Here is a 19,906-nt window from a genome sequence, read left to right as displayed (position 1 = left end):
TGGACTGGGAAATGCTAGTCTTAATAATTTATTTTCCAGACTTTTGGTTATTCCGAATCTCTTGCAGTTTCATACGAATTTAAAAGCATGTCAGTTTCTACAAAGAAGCCAGCTGGGACTCTGACAGGGGTTGCATTTAATATGTAGATTGTTTTGAGGAATATTGCGATCTTATGGTCTAGTAGTCCAGTTCATAAACCTGGGATAACTTTCAACTTAAGTTCTTTCACTAGTGTTTTGTCTTGTCCCCAAGATTGTGAATCCGAGAAACCACCATTGAGCCGACACCAATGTAAGCACACGAGGGTGCTCAAGCTTAGCAAGCTCGAGCTTGGTCCAAGTATACCCATCACAGCGGAGCAGGAACTTGGACCCAGAGGTGGGTTACAGCTGGATTTTTATAGGCTGGTCTAGGGGATTTCCAGTAAGGGTTGGGGGGTTTCTCAAGCCCTTGTTTCCTCATCCCGATATGGAACTTCCCATTAAGGGCATGCTGTGCGGTTTTTCTTGGAATTGACTTGGGCTAGAGGCCACAGTTGTTACTCATCTAGGGGCCAGGGGTGGGGGACATTTTCTGAATTTCTTGGGTCCCACATTTTGTATTTTTTAAGGTACACAGTTTGCATTTTTGTTAAATATTTTATTCTTTTGGACTGTTACAAATGGAATTCTTTTTCTTTAGAGAGAGAACATATGCATGCAAATACAGGTGGGGTGGGGGTGGGGGATGACAGTGGAATCTGAGTGCAGGGGCCTGAGGCAGGGCTCAGTTTCATGACCTGAAGATCATGACCTGAGCCAAAATCAAGAGTCAGACACTTAACTGACTGAGCCATTCAGGTGCCCCAATAAATAAATAAATCTTAAAAAACAAAACAACCTTTCTTTCCTCAATCATGTCATTTGTTTTGGGGCTTTAAGGATATATCTTCCGAGTCTTATCTTCTTGATAGGCTGACCTTTATCAACATATGAGAGGTTTCTTATCTTATAAAAAGATTTTATCTTTTTGTATCTTTAGATATAAAAGTTTAAGTACATTTGTATCATATTTTCATTCTTTCAATCTCTTTTAGTTGAAGAGTCTAATCGATTTGCATTTAATGTAATTACTGAGGACTTGCTCTTCTACCATTTTTCTACTTGTTTTCTATTTATACTGTATCTTCTTTGCTTTCTATCCCTAATCAATGACTTACTCTTTGTTCCATTGATTTTTTTTGTAGTATACCATTTCATTCCTTTTTTATTTACTATTCATTATACCATTTGGTCACTAGCACTTATCCTGTAGATTTGAATTAAAGATCTGTATTTATGATGAACTGTTTGAAATAAAGCCAACTTTATTCGGAGATCTTAAGGCCATTCTCAGGTTCAGTGATTTGCTAGAAGGACCCACAGAAGTCAGAAAAGTGTTATATTCAGTTATGTTTGTTTCCAGTGCAAGATAAAGATTAAAATCATTAAATGCCAGATATTCCAGGGACTAGAGGTAATCTACCAGGAGCTGGTTAAGGATCTACACTTCTGTTTGGAATGGGCAGGGCTTAAACATTTCAAACCTGGTGAGTCAAACCTTCACTGCATAGCAATTTAGGTCATGAGGATTATTCCTATAGTTTTTTTTTTTTTTAATTCAGTTTATTTTTTAAAGATTTATTTATTTACTTATTTATGATAGACACAGAGAGAGAGAGGCAGAGACACAGGCAGAGGGAGAAGCAGGCTCCATGCCAGGAGCCCGACATGGGACTCGATCCCGGGACTCCAGGATCGCGCCCTGGGCCAAAGGCAGGCGCTAAACTGCTGAGCCACCCAGGGATCCCCTATTCCTATAGTTTCTTATAGGAGTTTTATATTTTTAGGTCTTATACTTAGGTTGTTGATCAACTTTTATTTTTTTTTAATTTTTATTTATTTTTAAAGATTTTATTTATTTATAGTATGGAAATATTTTGCTCCTGTAATTGCTCCAATCTTCTTTTCTAATATGGTTAGTCCCAGATTATAACTTTATATATCATGTGCCCTTTAAATATGTTTCTAATTACATTTTATGAGGTCTTTAAAGACATTGCAAAAAAGGAGGAACAGCAAACACAAAATACAATACTACTGGCTTATATATTTGCCTTTTAGTTGCCTTAACCACTATTCTTTATTTCTTTTAGCTTTATTGAGATATAATTGGCATATAACCTATTAGTTTTAGGTGTACAATATGATTTAACATAGGTATATACTGCAAAATGATTACCAAAGTAAATTCAGTGAACATCCATCACCCTGAGAACCTTTTTTCTTCTGATGACAACTTTTAAGATATACCATTTTAGCCACTTTCAAACATGTAACACAGTATCATTAAGTATAATTACTATCCTGGACGTTAACATCTCCTTGACTGACTTTATAACTGGAAATATGTACCTTCCTTGAACACTTTCATCCATTTCATCCCCAGTATTCTCTCCAGTGCCACGCCCAAGGTACATATTGCATTTTGTGTGTGGCTGCTAGACAGAAGAAAATCTCTGTCCCTTAGCTGCATTTTCCTGATGAGCAATGTTGATCTATTGCTTCTCCCAGAAAGATAGCCATCTAACTAGTAGTGAGGAAGCCTGAGTTCTTGACTGTACCAATATGGAATGGAGTATTTGTCTCACTAAGATGGGATGAACAAGGGAGTGTTTGGTTCAGATACTGCAATCTCTCAGCTTGCAGTAAGTTTTAGATTTGCCTGAACAAATGTTTTTTCATTTGCTATATATTTTTATATATAATTTTCACCAGTTTTGACGGGGGAGCATGTCATCAGAGTTCCTCAGGCTGTCATGGCAGAAATGGAATTCCCTGGCCGATTCTTTACAGTTCTAAGCATGGACCATGTAAGTTGCTGGATCTGTCTCCTTTGTGAACATTTCCTTTTTCTGAACCTTCCTACCAAATAGAGCCTGCCCCACATTCTCAAGTTTTCACTTTCTAGTGGGAGTTGGAACTGCGCATAACAGTAAAACTCCTATGTGCCGGTCTATTCTCCAGAAGATGTTCAGCGGTCTTACTTGTTCAGTTTTTTGTCAATAGCAGCTATAGAGTAGAAATGGAATCCCTAGATGCAGGCATTTACCATACTTCTTGGATAAAGAAAAAGATATATCCATTTGATTACATATGGGCAAACTGTACTTCTCCTGAAGAGATGTGAGTTTCCAGTAGACTGGATTTAATCTTGACTGGTCTCTGTCATAGATAAATAGAGGATTGTAGAGTTTCAGAATTGGAGAAGACCTTATCCAGTGTAAATGTCTAAATAAAATTAAGCCGGTATTTTTTCACCAAATAGACTACTCTATAGCCACTAAAAAGTACTTATTAAATAGTCTGTCATTAGAGGTAAAAGTTCTGATCAGGTCATGTTAAATAATTACTTAACATAGTATTGAACTTGGGTCTGCAAGAAATTATAAAGTAGTGTTCACATCTCATTTTCTAAGATATTTCAACTCACTTTTATTAACTCATGCAACAGGCATGTAGTATGTGTGCAATGTGCATGAATACATTTTTTTAAATTTGTAAACTTTTTATTTCCAGACATGCTTACCTAATTTAAAAATCCTATAGTATTCAAGATTTCTCTGAATCAAATGGATTAAGTATAGTTCTGTTTCAGAGCACTTATTTCCTACTTTCCATACCATAACCTTCCACCCATGGCCTACTTTGGTTACTGTTTAGTTTACTTGCCATAATACAATTGTTTTCTTTTTTTCTCAAAAATATTTCCTTCAATTTCACCTATATATGGTTTGTTGTTTCAGGAATTGGTGACATTCAGGGATGTGGTCATCAGCTTCTCTCAAGAGGAATGGGAGTATCTGGATTCAGCTCAGAGGGACTTATATTGGGATGTGATGATGGAGAACTATAGCAACTTGGTCTCACTGGGTAAATTTATCTGCTTAATAGAATTTAAAATATGCTCTATTGAATATCAATATCAGTTGCTTTTTAGTAAACCCAAGGCTATCTTTTAAGAAAATAGGTACATTTCTTCTTCCTGTTTCCAGAGGCATGGGTTGAACATTGTGTAGGAGATGACACCTCCATTAAACACTTTCATCATTCTTTATGATGTTTGTACCTTCTTAGGACCTTCATATTTCTACTTTCTGTGATACTAGGGAATTTAATTTGAATTGTAGAACAGATACAGCATATTGTGATTGAAGTCAAAATTGCTATAAATGTTTTGTTATTTTCTAAACCACCTTTTTGAAGAATAGCTAAGAAACTCTGTCCTGATTTATTATGATTATTAAAAGAATCTGCATAATTTATGTTAGATGGGTGAACAGAATTCATGTTCATGGCCTCACATGTACTGTCCTATACCCGTTTTGTGGTTAAAGAACTTTGCATTTAACAGTATTCCAGCAAGGATCTTTTAATGATTTAGAAAGCTACCTGTTTTTCTGTCAGATCACATAGTTCTTGCCATGTACCAGGCCCTGTTCTAAGCACTTTTAATATACTGAATCTTTTAATTCTTAAGTAACCCTTTAACTTGAATACTAGTTATATTATTTTGCTAAGACAAAGAGTAGTTAGGCAACTTCTCTTGGATTACACATCTAATTCGTGTCAAAAGGAGATTTTCTACCCAAAGTAGTCTGACACAAAAGCTGATGTTGTTAAGTAGTACAGTAAATTGCCTCACAAGACAAAGAATTGGAATGTGTTTCAATAAAGGACTCTTCATACTTTGTAATTCTGTGGTCATTCTAAGGTGAATGGTCTTTCAATCTCACATTTCTCTTCTCTGAAATCTATCAGTATCATTTCAACTTCATTTATTAAAAACCAATTCTCTTAAGTGTTTTTATAATTATAGTTATTTTTTAAACCTTATATTTCTTTGTTGTAAGCAGGTTGTTCCATTTTTAAGCCATTTGTGATCACCTAATTGGAGGAAGGGAAGTTGTTCTGGAGGGTTGTGAGGGATATGACAAAAACAGAGGGCCAGGTGAGTGAGGGCTGGTAAGAGGAAAAGCCATCACCAGAGTAAAAAAGCCCAGGCTTGTCTGGGAGGTGGGTTCCTATGATGTTTTTGGGAAACTCCCTTTAAAGCCCTGTGGGAGAAAGCCCAACACCTGTGGAAGCCAATTAAGATCTTCCCCAATGCAACCAACATTTTTTCCACGATGTTTTGTATTCAGATTTATAAGTTATCTTGACAAAAAACTATGGTCATTTATATACTCAACATTTAATCACTGTCCACACTGAGATAAATATGGTGGTAGCCCTATGGTGAGAAAAAAATGGTACAGATCTTGCTGTTATGTAATTGATGCACTAGTGAGACGTATCATAAACAGGAAAACAAATAATTAGAAAATGTATCATATATAGTGATAAGTGCTATAAGGAAGGGTAAAACAAAAAGAATAAAGAATAATGGAGAAACAGCGAGTTCACACAGTATAGTAAGAAAGAAATCTCTGTGAGGGGCACTTGAGTGGCTTAGTTGGGTAAGCATCCTGCTTTTGATCTTAGCTCAGAATTTGATCTCAGGGTTTTGAGTTCAAGCCCTGTGGGAGCCTACTTAAAATTTAAAAAAAAAAGAAAATCTCCATGGTCTTACCTTGTCATCCTATAAATATGTAGTTCCTTATTATCAATTTACCTAATGATTTCTACAATTAAAAATCTTCATTTATATCATTTTTTAAAAAGATTTCATTTATTTATTCATGATAGACACAGAGAGAGAGAGAGAGAGAGAGGCAGAGACACAGGCAGAGGGAGAAGCAGGCTCCACGCAGGGAGCCCAATGTGGGACTTGATCCCGGGACTCCAGGATTACACCCTGGGCTGAAGGCAGGCGCCAAACTGCTGAGCCACCCAGGGATCCCACTTTTTTTTTTTTAAAGATTTCATTGGGGATCCCTGAGTGGCTCAGCGGTTTAGTGCCTGCCTTCAGCCCAAGGCGCGATCCTGGAGTCCTGGAATGGAGGGAGTCCCACGTTGGGCTCCCAGCATGGAGCCTGCTTCTCCTCCTGTGTCTCTGCCTCTCTCTTTTCCTATGTCTATCATAAATAAATAAATAAATAAATAAATAAATAAATAAATAAACAAACAAACAAACAAATAAATCTTCTTTAAAAAAAATAAAATAAAAAATAAAGATTTTATTTATTCATGAGACACACACACACACACACACACACAGAGAACATTTATATCAATGCTTTCTAAAGCTGTCATTCCTTCTGTATTTATTAGTTGCCCACATGTTCTGTTACTAGCAAGGGTATTTATGTTCTTCATCCAATTATAACTAGTGACTTAAAATGGTGCATCTGAAATTTTCTGACTTTTTCTTGTTTATGTCTCATGATGGATTAATTTTCATTGGTTCAGTTTACTTAGGCTCACCAGTGTGGATTCTTGATGCCCGGTTGTATGGATATCAAGAAATTTCTTATGGTGATTTTTGCATACCTCTGACTCCATTCTTTAATCTTTTTTTTTTTTTTTTAATTTATTTATGATAGTCACAGAGAGAGAGAGAGAGAGGCAGAGACACAGGCAGAGAGAGAAGCAGGCTCCATGCACCGAGAGCCCGACGTGGGATTCGATCCCAGGTCTCCAGGATCGCGCCCTGGGCCAAAGGCAGGCGCCAAACCGCTGCGCCACCCAGGGATCCCTCCATTCTTTAATCTTTAAACTTATTCTTGCTTGTTGAGAATTTCCCAGGCTCACTCTATATTTTCCCTATTCCAGATCAGACACTTGAATTGATGAAGAGTGTATTCTTCTGCTCTTTTAAGTCTTCTAAGTTTTACGGTTTCTGTTGTAGTTTTAAAAATCAATACTAGGTATTATTTTTACTTATTTACTTAGCATTTTAGTACATAAAGTTTTTTTCCCCTTCCTTTGATTTTTGTATTATCAAAATGGTGGTCTCATTAGCTCCTTCAGGTGATTTGTGTGTCCTCTACGAATAATGCAACAGTTAAATCATGTCTCCATGCCTTCCACCCTCACACTGTAGTAGTGTGTATATATTCAGATTTCTTGCTTACTGTCACAACAGTCAAGGGCATATCTTCTCCCTTCCCTACAGCAGATCATGGCTTGGATCTTTGTTTTAGGAGCTTTAGCTCATTACATGTTTTATTACCACACCTGAGCAACAGGCATGCTTATGATTTTCTGTTTCATGGGAGGTGAGTCTCTAACAGTTTTATCTGTCTAGCAAATTGCTCTTTTTCAATTGTTATGGCTTTTGGGGTTTTTAATATCTATTTACCTAGAAAATAACTCACCATTTGTCAACATTTTCAAATTCATTAGCATAGCCATCTTAAAAAGTATACATTACTGGAATACCTGGGTGGCTCAGCGGTTTCGCGCCTGCCTTTGGCCTGGGGCGTGATCCTGGAGTCCCGGGATCGAGTCCCGCGTTGGGTTCCCAGCATGGAGCATGCTTCTCCCTCTGTCTGTGTCTCTGCCTCTCTCTCTATATATATATGTCTATCATAAATAAATAAAAATAAATCTTTAAAAAAAAGTATACATTACTTACTTTAATTTTTTACAACTGACCCTTCAACAACACAGGTTTGAACTGTGTGGGTCAACTTACACATGAATTTTTTGATGCAGGTAGTACAATACTGTATTTTTTCTTAAGTTCTTAACATCTTCTTTTTTTAGTTTATTGTATGAATATAGTACATAATATGTATAACATGTAAAATATATGTTAATCAACTATTTGTTATTGGAAAGGCTTCCAGTCAATAGTAGGCTATAAATAGTTTTGGGGGGAGTCAAAAGTTATATGAAGATTTTTGATTGTGCAGGGTATCGGCACCCTATCCCCAGTTTCAAGGGTCAGCTGTTTTCAATGTGATTGTTTTCTGAAATTTTTGTAATTTCAATTATATTTCTACATTTGGTAGACAGTTTTATCATTTCTAGGTAGAAGTGCTTTTTTATTTACTGATACTGGCATTCATTTACAATTTTATTATTCTGATCAAATACTGATTATACTTTTGTTTCATATAACATAATTGAGTCACAGGAAATTATTTTTGCCCTATATCATGCAATGTTTATCATTTGTTTTGGATTTTCCTCCGGTTATCCCATTATCTTCCTGCCAGTCTCTAGCCAGTGTTCAACAGATACTTTATTACAAAGTGCCTTCCATTCTTGCCCATCTATACTGCCAACTTTTCTATATCATTCTGTTAGCTTATTCCCCTTTCAGGACTGTGTAAGCCTTATAGTATGATTTATACCTACTATAGTATCTAAAATACTGATACTGCCTTGTGGAATATGACAATGATTGGGTTTGAGTACAGATAAATGGAAAGGTATCTGGGAAAGAGCATGAAGGAAAACATTTAAATATAGACTAGGATTTCAGCAGGATAGATATATGATAGTGAAAAAGCTAATGAAAAACAGTAAATAAAATTCCTCATCTTTATTAACATGTGAAGAAAACCATGGTTCTGCACAGCAAGGAACTAACAGCAATGATGAGACAGTATATGTAAGTGGAGAGTCCATTAGAAAAAACTGTTCATAAGAACTACTCGTGTGTGTGTGTGTATAAATCACTGTGTGAGAGTTGGAAGGCATGGAGACATTACTAAAACCACTGCATTTGTCTTATACTTACATAATATTTTTATGATCAATTGTGTTTACCAGTCACTGTTACATTCCTTTTTTGTCTTATTTAGATTCCTTTCATCTAGTGATTTATTTTCCCTGTAATTATCAACTGTTATGTCCGTTGGGGCTTGTTATTTCAGTGTCATATAATGATTACATTTTTCCTTTTGGAATTTAAGGAATAAGGCTAAATAGTATAACAGAAAATTACTGAATACATAATTAAAGAATGAAGAATGTGAGGGCAAGCAACTAGATATTGGAACAGAAACATAAATATGAGCTTACAGTCAGTACCTTGTTTTTGAGGGTAGTAACTTTTAGATCACAGTAAAATGTGAGTAGTATATAAAGAACCCATTTCTGAGAATGAAACATCCTATGGGTAGGAACTGTATTTGCTGTAAGAGCTGAAAAAAAGATTAGGTGAAAAGGGATAATGGATTAAGACTAGATCTTACAAGCTCCTTATCCACAGTAAAGCATTTGGATTCTGTTGTTAAAAAAATAAACCTGGGGTCCCAGGGTGGCTCACTCAATTAGGTGTCCAACTCTTGATCTCAGTTTAGGTCTTGATCACAGGATCATGAGTTTAAGCCCTATATTGGGCTCCACAATGGGCTTGGAGCCTACTCAGAAAACAAAACCAAAATTGTTAGTACGTATAGATTATCAAATTGTGATTTGCATTAGTTGTATCTATACATGATATTGGTAACAAATTCTACATCTATAGATATAGGTCAGTTTATTTGGATTGGTTCCCAAACATTAGTACTAGACAAGCTTATTAAGTGATGATCAACACCTAAATGTCAGACCCACTGACTTCATCTGTTTCTCTTATCACAAACTTCACAATCTTACATTATGCTTTCATCATTATCTAATCTTTCTTAAAACTTAATTGAGATATTTTAATCATTTACTTGTATTGTTTATACTTGGGAGTTTTTCTCCTCTGCATTGTATAAATGTTTCATTTTTATGGCACATGAAAACAAAAATTGTTTTTCATTTCCCCTCTCTTTCAGATTTGGAGTCCAAATATGACACCAAGTGTTTATCTACTGGAAAGGACGTTGAAAACAATGGCTCTCAAGGGAAAGTAACAGAAAATAAATTCATTGGTCTTGAGAGCTGCATTTTCAGAAATGACTGGCAAAGCAAAAGCCAGACTGAAATACAAAGACCTGAAGTGGGATATTTCAGCCAAATGAAAATCATCTCTGAAAAAATGTCCAATTATAAACATAAGTCTCTTATATCACATCAGAGAATTCATGATAGCAAGAAGCTCTATGAATGTAAGGACTATGGGAAGGTTGTTAGCTGTGACTTAAATTTTGATGAATATGAAAGAATACATACTGGTGAGAAAACATATCAATATAATGCATATTGGAAGACCTTTGAAGATGAACCACATGCCCTGCAACTGAGTATACACAGTGATGTGAAACCTTGTAAATATATAGAATATGAGAATGCATTTAGTTTTTATGAAGACCTTACTATACACCGTAAAATGCATGATGATCAAAGGTGCTATAAATGTAAGGAATATGAAAAGACCATTAGAAGAGTTGAAGAAATAACTCCACTTCAAATAATTAATGATGGTGAGAAACCCTATGAATGCACTTTCTGTGGAAAATTCTTTAGAGTGCATGCACAACTTACTCGACACCAGAAAATCCATACTGATGAGAAACCTTACAAATGTATGGAATGTGGCAAGAACTTTAGGTTCCATTCACAGCTAACTGAACATCAGAGAATTCATACTGGTGAGAAACCATACAAATGTATACAATGTGAGAAAGTCTTTAGAATTAGTTCACAGCTTATTGAACATCAGAGAATTCATACAGGTGAGAAACCTTATGCATGTAAAGAATGCGGGAAGACCTTTGGAGTCTGTAGAGAACTTGCTCGACATCAGAGAATTCATACCGGAAAGAAACCTTATGAATGCAAGGCATGTGGAAAGGTCTTTAGAAACAGTTCATCCCTAACTAGACATCAGAGAATTCATACTGGTGAGAAACCCTATAAGTGCAAGGAATGTGGGAAAGCTTTTGGAGTAGGTAGTGAACTTACTCGACATCAGAGAATTCACAGTGGTCAGAAACCTTACGAATGTAAAGAATGTGGAAAATTCTTTAGACTTACATCAGCACTTATTCAACATCAGAGGATTCACAGTGGTGAAAAACCTTATGAATGTAAGGTATGTGGGAAGGCTTTTAGACATAGTTCAGCCCTTACTGAACATCAGAGAATTCATACTGGAGAGAAACCTTATGAGTGCAAGGCATGTGGGAAGGCCTTTAGACATAGTTCATCCTTTACAAAACATCAGAGAATTCATACTGGTAAGAAACCCTATGAATGTAAGGAATGTGGGAATGCCTTTAGTGTGGGAAAGCACCTTACTTAATAATCAAAAAAGTTGTACTGGTGTTTTGTCTTTTGAATGAAAGACACATACCAAGAGCCTTTTGTTTCTGAGTTTCACTGGGAAAGTCCATGCAGTATAAGAAGTAATCAAGGGGATTATGTTGCTTTTTTTTTGTTTCCAGACTTCCTGGCCACTCTATTTAGAAGTAGAAGTACTCAGTGATAGGTGATGTGTACTTTGTTTTGTTAGATAGTGCCAAATATTTCTCCCTTATGTATCAGTTAACAGTCATTATCAGTTTAAATAGGATGGTCCCTATTGATTTCTGATACGTATGGAAAATGTGTTTCACTAATTATTAGAGTCAGTTTCACATGAATTTCTTTTACAGGCATGTTTTGTTTACAATTTTGGTGTTCTTTTGTTTATTCAGCTTTTTGCTTATTAATTTGTAATATTTTTCAAATAAATCTTTTGCATTATAAATTGTTTTATATGATGTACTTTTTCCTCTCTAGAGAGTTTAAACTTCCAGTCACATCCTATGTGGTTTTAAAGTCTTATGGCCCTGCATGGTATTTATGTAGATTTTTTGTTTCATTTCTATTGTCTGTTTTAATGGTACATGAGTAAGCTCCTTTCCATTGTCATCAAATGATTTCTTTTAAAATTTGTTTTGACATGACAGACTTGCCTAAATACCTGCTACAACACAATTTCTTTAAAAAGCCTTTGACCTCTAGGCAGTATCAATGAGGATCCAAAGTAAAGAGGCACTTTTAAATATTTTGTAAAATTAAGCCATTCTTATCTGTCTCTTAGGTTTATTAAAGAAAGGGGAAATCTACAACTATTGGCAATAATTATAAACTTAGTGGCTCAGTTGGTTAAGTGTCTGCCTTCAGATCAAGTCATGATCCCAGGGTCCTGGGATTGAGCCCCACAGTGGGCTCTCTGCTTGGTGGAGAGCCTGCTTTGCCCTCTCTTCGGCCTGCTACTCTGCCTACTTATGCTGTCTCTGTGTCAAATAAAATCTTTAAAAAAAACTCAGAGTATTTAAAAAATAAACAGTAAACTTGTATTTAGAGAGTTTACAACTTTATTACCACCATGGTTTCAACTGGATTTTATATATTTATACTTTTTTATTCCCTGCCAGTGTTACCTTGCTGGGTTTTGGCAGCTTAATAATAAACAGAACTTTCATTTTTAGAAAGGAAAGGAAAAGCAAAAGAAAAAATTAGCGAACAGAGATAAAGTTGCAATCTTAACTGTCTACCTATTTCTTTACTAAGGAGAGCTAACCTAGTTATGCAGTTAATGTTAATTATGAGCCACACTAGTTATTAGATTTTTATAAGAAAAAAAAGAAAAAAAAGATTTTTATAAGAAAATTTACCTATTGTTTAGATACATTTATGTCACTATCACATATTAGATTTTTACTTTTCAATTTAGTCTTCCCTAGAATTTTTGGACTTTTTAAAGTCTTGCATTACCCAGTAATAGTAAGCCATTTTCTTACTGGATATATTTAGCTGTTTTCTTTATTCCTGATTAGTATTTTACTTAAATTAGCACTTTTAAAACATATATACTCGGTAGGTATTTCATATGCTACAAAATAAGAGAATGAGTCTCTGTTACCCTTTTTATTAGAATATATGCTATTTCATATCTTTTAAATAGTTCAACTCTATTATAGTCATTATTAATATTCATTCTACTTACTGAAATATATAATGTGACCACACTGCTGATTTTGCTCTCTCATCCCATTATATTTTGTTATTCTGAGTTACCATCAATACTGATTGAATACCATCAATCTCTTCTTGGTGTAATACTTTAGAACTGTGTGCCTTACTTTTTTTGTGTTTTTTTTTTTTTTTCTTTTGCTGGCTTGAACAGATTAGATTAAAAGAATAAGCTGTCTAAACCTTACACAGACACTTAAAAATTAAAAACAGAAACAAAATAACCATGTACTTTGGCACTTACTTTTTGAAATGATTAAAACTTAATAAATACAACAACATATCCTTATTATGCCTCCCTTATTGTAATTACAACTATATTTTGGTCAAATTACATTAACATTTTTCTTTACCCTTGTTAAGAACTCCTGTCATTTCACAGACTGCTGGTACAATAAACAATTATGCAATTATTGCTGCTACTTTTTTTTCCTACTTCTATTTGGTGTTCAAATTAATAAAACTTACATTTCCATTCTCATTTGGTCCTTCATCCTTTTCACATTTTCCCAAGTCTACTTAGAAGCTTTGGTGGCTTTTCCCCAAAATACAAGAGAATATTCCAGACCTATCCTGTTTATTGATGCAGTGAACTATGAAATTATCTTCCAATGATAAAATCCTTTTTCAGTTTAATGGTGAAGAATTCTAGTTAATAAGTGTAAAGGGAATGAGGCAAATAGGAAATCACTCTAATAACAGTTAAAATTATATGCAAAATTCATCAATGGATACTAAATCTGAAGGTGAAAATTTAAAGAGAAACAGGCAATTAGAGAATTGTATCAAAGTATCTATCTCAAATATATAATTAAAAGGAGAAAACATTCCATATACCTACCACCTTCATCAAATGATAACCAGTAGTAAGATATTGGGATATATACTACCCAAAGTGAGGCACTAGGAAGGGTATACCACATGAGTAGTATTCTGACTTTAAAAAAGTGTAACTATAATGTAATCGTGAAGGAAACTGCAGACTAAGAATGAACCTTCCAGAAATCCATGACCTTCAAAGGTCATGAGTGGCAAGGGTAGTGTGAAAAACTCTCAAAAGATTGGAGGAGACTAAGGAAACTTAACAACTGAAAACAGTGCAGGAATTTAGATTTGATCTTTGGAACATTAGTAGAGAAAGCTTTTGTGAAATCTAAATAAAGCCCGTACTTTAGGGGTGCGTAGATGGCTCAGTCAAGTGCCCAACTCTTGATTTCAGCTCAGGTCATGATCTTAGGGTTTTAGGACTGAGCCCCACATGGGGCTCTGTGCTCAAAATGAAATCTGGTTATCTCTCTCCCTCTTCTCCTGCCCCCTGCTCTATCTCTAAAATGAATAAATAAAATCTTAAAAAAAAAAAAAAAAAAAGAGCCAGTACTTTAATTGATAGTAGTGTGCCAATCAATGTTAATGTCCTGGTTTTGATCATTGTACCATAGTAATATGTTAGTATTACACAAACTGGGAGAAGAATATATGGAAATTTTTTTCTTAAAAACTTTCTGTATGTCTAGAACCTTTAAAAAATATATTATTTCTAGCCAAAATGGAAAATAGAGACTGGATTTACCTTCCTGCCTAACGTAACAAAACACTAGGTAAAATACAAGCAGCAGTTGTTTCCAGATACTGAACATCAGATGACAAAATGCCTAACAAAGTATAAACAAATGTCACATCCACACTTTTGACTCCACTTACTTCCTAGTAGGCATTTCCACATGTCAGCACAGGGAGAAGGAATGCAGGGGGGAGCCTCGTGATGCCAAGGTGAAGATGAGAGTCCAGGGAGGCAGAGATAGCTAGTTTGCAAGGCAGACTACTAGAGCAAGTCTTGATCTGTGCATGGAAGTAAACACCTGAGATCAGCAAAAGAAATGCTTAGAAAAAGTACAGGTAACCCTTGGGAACCCATACAGCCAGGAATAGTTTGTGTCCCCATCAGCCAGAGTGGTAAGCTCTTCATAATATACAGGGCACTGGTTAGATTACTTAAAAAGTTACTGCCTCGGTAGAGAAGCAAGTTAGTACTAAAGGCTTCTTGGTCCCACCTAATAAAGTTTAAAGTAAATCTTAATAGGAACAGGTAACATAGATTAAACTGTTACCAGGTAATATAGATTCCAGAACAAACCTTGAGTATATTTATAGAAATACAAAAATATCAAGCACATAGAAGGTAAATTTTAAGATGTGCGCTTGATAAGAAAACAAAAACAGGAGTGTCAAAATGCAGGAAAGCGTGAATATAATGAGAAAAATCAATATAAACACATCCAGAAATGACAAAAATAGGTTTTATATTTGATTTGCTAGATTTTGTATTTGGAAATAGACTGGCAGTACGACCATCAACTATTTTCCACATGCCCAAGAAGGAAGAGGAGATTGATCATGTTAAGATGTGAAGGATATTAAAAAGACCTAAACAAAATTCTAGAGATAAAAATTCTAAGATTTATAAATACAATTGGTGAGATTGAAAGAAAACATTAGTAAACTTAAAAACATAGCAACAAAAACTACAACTTGAAACAGAAAAACAGACTAAGAAAAGTAAATTAGATAACAGAAGACTACGGGATAACTGCAATCAATCTAATTATGCATAACTGGGACCCCTGGAAGAGAGCAAAATGAATGAGCAGGAACAAAAAGGCATTTAAAGAAATAAGTTTTCCAAATTTGGTGAAAACAACCTAAATATCCAAGAAGTTCAACTCATCCAAGCAAATCACACCAAAACAATCATAATCCAACCAATTAAAATGAGTAATAACAAAAGAATCTTAGCAGCAGGAAAAAAAAACAACCCCCAAAATTCCTACATGCAAAAGAGCAGATACAAAAACCCCAAAACATCATTCTGGATATGATGAAGTACACGTATTTTGCCCTATTCCTCCTCACTTATTAAGCATGAAGTCTATGGGGATAAATATATGAAACACACTTAAGAATCTGAAACTTGGAGAAATGAGGGTAAACTATTTATGGACCTTGGGACTTGAGGAACCAACCTCAGTGGTGACTTCCTTGGAGGAGAGTTGGGTTTTGTTTTTGTTTTAGACTCCAGCCTGAATACCAAAGAACCTTGCAAAATGAAATGCCACCAGATGCAAACTACCAAATAAACACACCACTCACTAATAACAAGAAAACACCCTCCACAACCCGTTTTCCTCACACAAAGGGCTGAAAAGGCTGTGGCCATGTGGAACAAAAAGCCCTATTGACAATGCCAACTCTACATTACCTGAACATCTCCCACACCATTCTGCACAATAACCAGCAGCATCACTCCCTTGCCAGTATATTCAAAGACTGTGTGTGTGCACAGCCCTATAATCCCAGCCCAGGAATAAGGAGGCAATGAATGTCCCTTTTCCCGAACAATCAGTACATTCAGCTGCTGTATAAGAAATTTGACTACCAATCCAGGCGCATCAATAGTGTGTAGCCTACAAAGATGTGAATGGAACACTGCCATTATAGCCCAGAAATAAAGCCTCATCTCCTGGCTGACAGTTGCCCTGGGAGGGTGTGAGTGTGATTAGGTCCTTGACTAATTGTGACTATCATTGTGGCATTTATTAGCTGTGGTCCACTCTATACTAGTTGACAGGCATTTGCAGAGGCAATGTATAATCAGACCCTGACTACCACTCAACACAGCAGGAACAAAAGCTCTTCCCCCTTACACCTAGTGGGAGCTTGCACATACCATGCGTGTGAATAGAACCATGACTAAATTCCAGTTCACCAAGTACCCAAGAACCAAAATGTCAACCACAAATTACCAGAGAACAATAAAAACTTATTCATCCTAACAAGAATGAAGGATATTCAACTTAAAAGAGAAAATACCATAAAAAAAAAAAACACTAATAAGATGTCAAAGATGTTGGAATTATCCTACATGAATTTTAAAGCTATCATAAAAATGCTTCAATGACATAAAATGCACCTAAAAACAGAGTTCCAAAATACATGAAGTAAAAACTGACAATTTAACAGTAATTAGAACATTCAAACCACTTTTGGTAGTAGATAAAACTAGGAAGATGTTCAACAAAAAGCAGAAGATGTGAACAACATTATAAACCTCCCAGATCAAAGACATCAATAAAAACTCTAACCAGGGATCCCTGGGTGGTGCAGCGGTTTGGCGCCTGCCTTTGGCCCAGGGCACGATCCTGGAGACCCGGGATGGAATCCCATGTCGGGCTCCCGGTGCATGGAGCCTGCTTCTCCCTCTGCCTGTGTCTCTGCCTCTCTCTCTCTCTCTCTCTCTCTCTGTGTGTGACTATCATAAATAAATGAAAAAAAAATTTAAAAAAAATTAAAAAAATAAAAATAAAAACTCTAACCAGTAATAGCAAAATACATATTCTTCTCAAGTACATAAAACATTCTCCAGAGGAGAACACAACTTAGGCTATGAAATAAATCTCAATAGATTTACAGAAATTAAAATCATATAAAGTGTATCTTCCACCCATGATACTGAATTAGAAATCAATAACAAAAACATGGGGATCCCTGGGTGGCTCAGTGGTTTAGCACCTGCCTTCAACCCAGGGCGTGATCCTGGAGTCCCAGGATTGAGTCCCACATCAGGCTCCCTGCATGGAGCCTGCTTCTCCCTCTGCCTGTGTCTCTTCCTCTCTCTGTGTCTCTCATAAATAAATAAATAAATAAATCTTTAAAAAAAGAAAACTAGGGGGAGAAACAAAGGGAATTAAAGAAATAAGGAATAGATGCAAAATAAAAGAGAATAGAAAAAAGAATATACATAAAATCAAAATTTGTTTCTTTAAAAGATCAACAAAATTAGAAATGTTTATCTAAAACAACCATTAAATAAAAAAGGTTCAAATTACTAAAATCCATAATGAAAAAGAGCTTAACTACTGACCCCAAAGAAATTAGAAGTATTAATAAGAAAATGCTATGAACTGTATGAAAGCAAATAAGATAACAAACAAAATCCTAAAACATCAGATTTGCAAAACATACCTGTTAAACTGAATTCGTAATAATCTCCTAAAACAGAAAGCATCAGGCACAGATGGTTTCACTTGGTGAATTCTACCAAACATTTAAATAGGAAGCGATACTAATTCTCTACTATATCTTCTAGAAAATACAGTAACAGGACAGAGTTCCTAACTCATTCTATGAGGCAATACCCTACTACCAAAATCTCATAAAGACATTATAAGAAAGGAAAATCACATAGTAGTATCTCCCATGAACATAAAAGCAAACATCAACAAAACACTATAATATCAAATACAATAATGTATGAAATTATACAACATGATCAACTGAGGTTTATCCTATGCATGCAAGGCTATCTCAACATTGCAAAATCAGGTAATCTAAGCCATTACACATCAACAGGTTACAGAAGAAAACTCATATTGATCATGTCAGTAGATGCAAAAAAAGTACTTAAAAAAAAGTTAATACCATTCACGGCAAACTAGGAAGAAAAGGAATTTATTCAATTTGATAGGAACATCTGTCAAAAACATATCTGTTCTCACTGCTATTTTCAATATTGTACTGGAAATCCTAGCTAATGGAACAAGTCAAGAAAAATAAAAGGTACACAGATTAAAAAAGAAGAAATAACACCATCTTTGTTTGCAGATAACATGGTTGACTATGTAAAACTCCGAAAGAATCAACAACAAAGAACTCCGGGATCCCTGGGTGTCGCAGCGGTTTGGTGCCTGCCTTTGGCCCAGGGCGCGATCCTGGAGATCCGGAATCGAATCCCACATCAGGCTCCCGGTGCATGGAGCCTGCTTCTCTCTCTGCCTCTCTCTCTCTCTCTCTCTCTCTCGCTCTCTCTGTGACTATCATAAATGAATAAAAAATTAAAAACAAAAAAAAAAAAACAAAAAAAAAAAAACCAAAGAACTCCTGGAATAAGTGATTATAGCCAGGGTTGCAACTACAAGGTTAACATAAAATAGTCAAGTTCTTTCCTATATACCAGCAATGAGCAATATAAAATTAAAATTAAAAAACACATAACCATTTAGCATATAAAGAAGCACTAATGAATAAATCTTTAAAAAATGTGTAACAGTAGGGATCCCTGGGTGGCGCAGCGGTTTAGCGCCTGCCTTTGGCCCAGGGCGTGATCCTGGAGACCCGGGATCGAATCCCACGTCGGGCTCCCGGTGCATGGAGCCTGCTTCTCCCTCTGCCTGTGTCTCTGCCTCTCTCTCTCTCTCTCTCTCACTGTGTGCCTATCATAAATAAAAAATAAAAAATTAAAAAAAATGTGTAACAGTTATAAGAAGAGAACTAAAAAACTGATGAAAGAAATTAAGGAACTAAATAAATGAATATTCCATATTCATAGATAGGAACACTCATACTGTTAAGATGACAATTATTCCAAACTCAAGCTATAGAATCATTGCTGTATCAATCAAAATCTCAGCATGTTATTTTGTAGATATTGCTTGATTCTGAATTCATATAGATAGGCAAATGACCCAACATAAGTCAACACAATACTGAGGATGAAGAAGTTGGAGCACTAACACTCTTACTTCAAGATTTACTACAAGGATAATCAAGACTCTTTGTATTATCAAAAACAATAAATCAGTGAAATAGAATAGAGTGCTTAGAAACAGATCCACATAAATAGAGCCAACTGATCTTTTACAAAGGAACTACTATAATATAATTCAATGAAGAAAGGTATCACTCAACAAATGTAGCTAAAACTACTGGATATCCACATTAAGAAAATGAATCTAGGGACAAGCTTTAAATTTTTAAAAATATTCAAGATAGGGATGCCTGGGTGGTGCAGCGGTTTAGCGCCTGCCTTTGGCCCAGGGCACGATCCTGGAAACCCGGGATCGAATCCCACGTCGGGCTCCCGGTGCATGGAGCCTGCTTCTCCCTCTGTCTATGTCTCTGCCTCTCTCTCTCTCTCTCTCTGTGACTATCATAAATAAATAAAAATTAAAAAAAAAAACTTAAAAAAAAATTCAAGATACATCAT

General features: G+C 35.5%; 2 protein-coding genes across 18 annotated transcripts in view; one reads left to right on the top strand and one right to left on the bottom strand.

Moving 5' to 3' along the window:
• Window positions 1-19,906, top strand: part of LOC140640719 (uncharacterized) — a 130,122-nt gene that overhangs the window by 66,203 nt on the left and 44,013 nt on the right. For 8 of the 13 annotated variants that reach the window (XM_072840302.1, XM_072840330.1, XM_072840376.1 and 5 more), the window contains 4 exons: window positions 254-379; window positions 2,797-2,891; window positions 3,825-3,951; window positions 9,741-11,602. In XM_072840302.1, the coding sequence (XP_072696403.1) occupies window positions 254-379; window positions 2,797-2,891; window positions 3,825-3,951; window positions 9,741-11,149 (1,757 nt within the window). In that variant the 3' untranslated portion in view covers window positions 11,150-11,602. Of the gene's footprint in view, window positions 1-233; window positions 380-2,796; window positions 2,892-3,824; window positions 3,952-9,740; window positions 11,603-19,906 lie in introns of those variants that run through there. The other 5 variants (XM_072840647.1, XM_072840732.1, XM_072840461.1 and 2 more) reach the window with 3 other exon arrangements.
• Window positions 1-19,906, bottom strand: part of ZNF382 (zinc finger protein 382) — a 120,468-nt gene that overhangs the window by 76,687 nt on the left and 23,875 nt on the right. For all 5 annotated transcript variants that reach the window (XR_012036093.1, XR_012036183.1, XR_012036066.1 and 2 more), the window contains exons 3-5: window positions 14,569-14,706; window positions 9,004-9,335; window positions 7,402-7,545 (exon numbers count right to left, since the gene is read on the bottom strand). The gene's annotated coding sequence lies outside the window, so the exon portion shown is untranslated. The remainder of the gene's footprint in view (window positions 1-7,401; window positions 7,546-9,003; window positions 9,336-14,568; window positions 14,707-19,906) is intronic.

Source organism: Canis lupus, chromosome 1, assembly GCF_048164855.1.
Source record: "Canis lupus baileyi chromosome 1, mCanLup2.hap1, whole genome shotgun sequence".
In the NCBI taxonomy this organism is placed as follows: domain Eukaryota; kingdom Metazoa; phylum Chordata; class Mammalia; order Carnivora; family Canidae; genus Canis; species Canis lupus.
This window is presented reverse-complemented; position numbering and strand designations above follow the sequence as displayed.